At 39.8% G+C, this 5,662-nt stretch overlaps 1 protein-coding gene across 1 annotated transcript; it reads right to left on the bottom strand.

Annotated features, from left to right (window-relative positions):
• Positions 1–1,003: 1,003 nt before the first annotated feature.
• LOC308639977 (olfactory receptor 10G6) lies at positions 1,004–1,939 on the bottom strand (the record flags this gene model as incomplete). Its single annotated transcript, XM_081278398.1, has 1 exon — positions 1,004–1,939. One exon carries the CDS (start codon positions 1,937–1,939, stop codon positions 1,004–1,006), a length of 936 nt encoding a protein of 311 aa, XP_081134524.1.
• Positions 1,940–5,662: the final 3,723 nt, after the last annotated feature.

Raw genomic sequence — 5,662 nt, 5'->3', positions numbered from 1 at the left:
ACTGAGTCTGTAGAAGATAGTGATTCTTTTGGGCTGAATTTGCCCATGAACTTTTGCAACATCAACAGAAGCATCTCTAGCACTTAGGGTGTCCTAAGAGTGAAGGACTACCACTAAGATGCTGACAACATTCTTAGAAGAAATATATCTAGGTGTACTTCAGATGAGTTTGATTATTATTATTTTGATTATCTTGTAACCAGATACATGGCCTGTGGCACCCTACCCTACACTCATACCCCAAAACTATGTAACAAATGCAGGAGTATGCCAGCATGTATACTAGCCTACCATCTTAGATGATCTGCTTCATTAATATCCCTGGAAGTTCAGGGAGACCTGGTTTATATTTGCAGAGCAAGGAATGTTACTATTGATATATCTATATCATTTTTATCAAAGTGAAGCTTTGTTCAAGCTTAGAAGATTAGATATATTCAGGTTATGGCATATTGCACATGTAAAGACTCCCTCATATTAAGGTGAAATTGCTCCCTCAAGTTGAAGTACAAGTTTATCTCCTATGTTAAGCTAAAAGGAAGAGAGAAGAAAATATGGAAAATCAACTTACTTCCTTGAATTTCAATTTCTCCACAGTTTCATGAGAATAATGATACCTATGTCACAGAATTGTTGTCAAGTTCAAATCAAATGATTTGCATGGAGATTATTAGGATCAACACAGGGATTAGAAGCTATCATGTACATGTAGATGAATGCCACAGAGATGGAACTTTTGTGTTGAAGTTTTCTTATCTTGGATCTTTCCTTCAAGCTGATACCTTTGTTAACAAAGTTTTCAGTGGTAATGAAGGGAGACATAGAAAGTCCTATTTGAGAACAGTTACAATGTGGAACTTTCCAACTTTTGACTCCCTACCTAGGAGTCCTTTACTCTCTGTGTGAATCCTTCTTTCTCATTCTGTCTTACATCTTCCCAATTACTTGGTGTCCAATCCTTGCCTTGAACTTCTGTATCCCCCCATGTCTATGCTGGGTGAGGTCAGTGAGGCTGCACTTCCTTGAGGCCTCCCAGCCTCCGTAAAGCTGCTTTCATCTCTTTGTTGCGGAGGGTGTAGATGATGGGGTTGAGCAGGGGTGTGATGACTGTGTAAAAGACAGCTACCACCCCATCCAGGGGTTCCTGTGAGCCAGGCCGCAAGTAAATGAAGGTGCAGGGCACATAGTAAACAATGACCACAGTGAGGTGGGCTGCGCAGGTGGAGAAGGCATTGCGACGCCCATCTGCTGATCGGATTCGCAGGATGGCAGCCACAATGTAGCCATAGGATGTGAGAATGAGCATAAAGCATGTGAGGGCCAGGAAGCCAATGTCCACAAAGGTGACCAGCTCATTGATGGTGGTGTCAGCACAGGCTAGACGCAGCATGGCAGGGATGTCACAGAAGAAATAGTCAACTCGGTTTGGGCCACAGAAGGGCAGCCGGAATATGAAACTTGTTTGGAAAAGTGAATGGATGGTTCCTCCCAGCCAAGTGCCAAAAGCCAGGTAGTTGCAGACACTCCGGGTCATTATGGTAGCATAGTGTAAAGGTTTGCAAATGGCCAGGAACCTGTCATAAGCCATGAGTGTGTAAAGGAAGCATTCAGTGCAGCCCAGGAAATGGAAAGAAAAGAGTTGGATTACATAGCCCCCAAAGGAGATTGCCCTACTATTCAAGAGAAAGCCAGCCAGCATCTTGGGGACAATAGCAGAGGAAATGGTCATGTCCAAGAAGGAGAGGTGACATAGAAACCAGTACATGGGGCGGTGGAGCCGGACATCCACCAAGACAGTGAGGATGATGAGCCCATTGCCAGACACGGTGAGGAGGTAGATGACAAGGAAAGCAAGGAAGAGCGGTAGCCCCAGCTGCGGTGGGTGGTGCAGGCCCACCAAAATGAAGTGCAGCACAGAGGTCTGGTTTCCACTTTGCATTTCTTTGCTGTTCACATCTGCCAAAGTAGTAGCAGAAAGAAAGATTTTATTCCTGTAAAATCTCTTAGCACTGCACATCTACACTGTGTCATTTTCAAATAGTCACAAGAGAATCAATCTCTCTTCTCTCTCTCTCTCTCTCTCTCTCTCTCTCTCTCTCTCTCTCTCTGGCTCTTGTTCTTCCTTTTGCTTTCTTGCTCTTTTATCATTTTTTTCTCCTCTCATTCCCCCAGCTCTTGATTCTGGGACTTTACTTGATTCCAGAGAATGGTCTTTGAGGTTAAAGCTAGCTGACTATATGTACAGTGGTACCTCATTATCCACAATTTTACTTTTCAAATTTTCTGTTATGGCCCCCAAATTTTGTTTGTTTTTGACTCTTTTGAGAGAGAGGGTAGGGGGAGAGAGAACAAAAGAGAGAGACAGGAAGAAAGGGGACCATCTTTCATGTTTTATTAAAGCATATTATTATCATGCAAAGAATGATAACCATTTGGGGAAAAGAAAAGTAAAACTTTACTGAGCAGGCAACAGCTGAGTGGCATCTGAATGATTAATAGATACTTTTTAGACTTCAGAGGAACAGGCCATTCCTGATTAAAGAGGCTGATGTATAAGGAAATAGGAAATGCATGTCTTGTTATAGCCTGGTTTGTGGAATAGAGTTCTGAGAGACTGCAGAAGTAGGTCACACTGTATTTGAAGACTTTGTTCCCACAGGGTATGCCAGTAAGTTTGGACTTCTACTTGGGCAATGCCATACCATTGTAAGTTGATAATCAAGGAAGCATCTAGGAAATCACTAAACATTGCCTCCTGTTTCAAAATGGATTTTATAGCTACATTTTGAGATATTTTTTTAAGTTTCTATTAAGTTTTAACACTTATTTAGGATTATCAAAAAGTGCTGAGTCCCAGAAATTACTCAGAACCTACCAGTCAACTTGTCACTGGGAAAAGTAGGCTCTGTGATGGTAAATGACAGATCCATGGGCATCTATGGTGCAGGTAGAAGATAAAGAGTAGCTAGATGGTAGACATGGCTGCCATCACGCTTCCACTGGCCATTAGGAGTCCAGCTGGAAGCCCTGTTTCATGTCACACCTCTGAAGCCTGTGATTCTGAGTTGCCTCTGAGCCTCTGTGAAAGGATGGATGTTTGCCTCCAATTTGTAAAGTGACCATGAGAAGGAGAGAAGATGGCACTAGGAAGAATACCCCACATGACACCTCACTGTGCAGGGCTCTGACACTCTTCAGACACTTCCCTGATTTTTTGCTGTCACTGAGGTTGATGCTGTTCACTACTAGTCCTAGGAGAAGAGGATCTTTGTGGTAGAGCTTCAAATTTAAGGGCTTTGATCTATCATGGCGCAACTCACTGGAAGACCCAGGTTCATTTCAGAACTGAGGCACCCATGTGAAGACTAAATTTGCCTGACAGTATAGGACCGCAACACATATTTGATAGAAAATTGTATTTAATGTTTATTGAGTGCTACTGTGAATTATGGAAATAAATTTATTCAATCCTTATAACAATCCTATGAAATAGAGGCCGCTATCAGGGTTCCACATACAATTGTAGATACAAATCAAAAAGGGAATTGGCATTTTCAAGTATAAGTAGGAGGGTTTTTATTTTTAGCCCAGTAAGACTTTAGAAGCTATGGTATTAAGATACAATCTATTCTTCTCTACTGTATGGATAGACAGGCAGATGGACAGATGGATAGTGGATGGAGAGATGGACTAAAGCAATTCAGAAATAATGAAAATACAATCAGGTGCTTTGGGGCTGGAATTTTATACTGCTTCACTATCCTAAAGGATTTTAAATAGGATGAACATTTTAAATTATATAGAACTTTTGAAAATAGATTTATTTTAGCTAAAACTTCAGAAATTGTGAATATATTAATTTCAATGTATATTCTACATTTTTACATTGGGCACATTTAGATTAGGAAATTTAATTTGAACTCTTGTGTTCTTAGGAAATAAATAATATATAAGCTAGCTCTCTGGTATGCAAATCATAAATCGAACCGAAGGAAAATAACAGAACAGAAATTTCTCCATTAACTGATTTTAAGTGTGTGAGATTTTACTTTCTGGTTTGGGAAGCTCTGTGTGTGGCCTTTCTTTCATTCTCCCAAATTAAATACAATATTCTGCCCCTGTCCATGGGGCATGGGTTCCAAGACCTCCATGTACTTTTTTTCTGTCTGAAAATTACATGGAACCAATCCCTACATTGATTATGTTCTTTTCTACATGTTTGTACATGATAAAATGTAATTTTTGCATGGTACTGAGGATTTGTGTTTGTGACAGGCTTATCATAAGCATGTTTCAACTTACACATGTGTGCTATTTACTTGTGTGTGCCTACTTTTCCCATTAGGGTGTGAGTTCCTTAAGGACTATTTTCTTTTTCTTTTTATTCCAATTTTATGGCATTATTTTCACATAAAGATCCTCAAATAGTATTGAACAAATGAGTTTCCCTCTGTGTGGATATCCCTATGACCTAGGCAGACAATATCAAAGATATATTAATTAGATATTATAATCTGAGTTCTAAAATCTTATGAATTATAGTACTAGTACATCACTACTTACTTGCTATATTATTTTGTACAACTCTCTCAAAATTTATGCTTTCAATTTTTTATTTAAAAGTGAGTGTAGGGATAGGCGTAGACTCACCAATAAAGAAATACCAATCTCTTCTCGATCTATACCAATTCATATAAAAAATTTTGTTCTTCTACAATGAAAATCAATTTTCCTTTTATTCCAAATTCTGTTTCATACCACAATTTCTTTTTTTCTTATTTATCTGCTGCCTTGAATTCTCAGTTTTTATTTACGTTTATAATTTATTGTTCTGTATACAGAGAAATAATATCTTTACCCCTGGGAAGACAGAAAAATACCCCAATTTATCTACTATCAACTAAAACAGCTTCAGCAATTTGGTGCATACATTTTAGCCAGTATCACATTATATTATCCACATATCATATATACTGATCTATGTAATGGGGAAAGAAGCAATTTGCACATATGGCCTTTTCAAACCCAATAGGCTTGATGTTGACCTTGAAACCCATCTGGTCCAGGCAACTCCAAGATATATATTGGCCTTTGGAAAGCAGACTTCAGACTTCTTTCCTGTCAAACACAATGCCATTAGGAGATCTCAGCTGCATTCTTTGCTCTCAACATCTCTAACATTTAATAAATATATACCTCAGAAAATCTCCATTACTATACCTCTACATTTCTTTTGTAGCCTTCTCTCCCAGTGACAACTCTCTGGGTGTGAATCTGCACTGAGGCCATTGCCTGCTTCCTCTTCTTGCTCTTTGCTGTTCCTTATGGAGGCCCAGTTTTGAGCTCAGCAGGTTGCTGGTGTTCTCCTAATGTGCCTTTTCTTGCTGTGTCACTGTGTTATTTCTGTGTTCTTTTAGGCTCACCCCTCCCTTTTATAGCCTTGTGAAACTATTGACAGTGGGGTCCCTAGGCTTTGACCTCCAGATTCTTGTTTTCTGGCAAGTAGCATCTTCTTTCCTGTAGACCCCATGGGGTGGGAGACTAGGGGGCTGACACTACTTCTGCTTTACCCTTTGGGGGCAATTAACTTACTGCACGGTATTAAGTCGCATTGGGCTTTGTTAGCAGCAAACCCTGCACTATGGCTGCTGCAGGAAGTTTG

This window comes from Spermophilus citellus, assembly GCF_964194105.1.
Source record: "Spermophilus citellus genome assembly, chromosome: 2".
Classification (NCBI taxonomy): domain Eukaryota; kingdom Metazoa; phylum Chordata; class Mammalia; order Rodentia; family Sciuridae; genus Spermophilus; species Spermophilus citellus.
The sequence above is the reverse complement of the archived record's forward strand: the minus strand, read 5'-3'. Positions and strand labels throughout refer to the sequence as shown.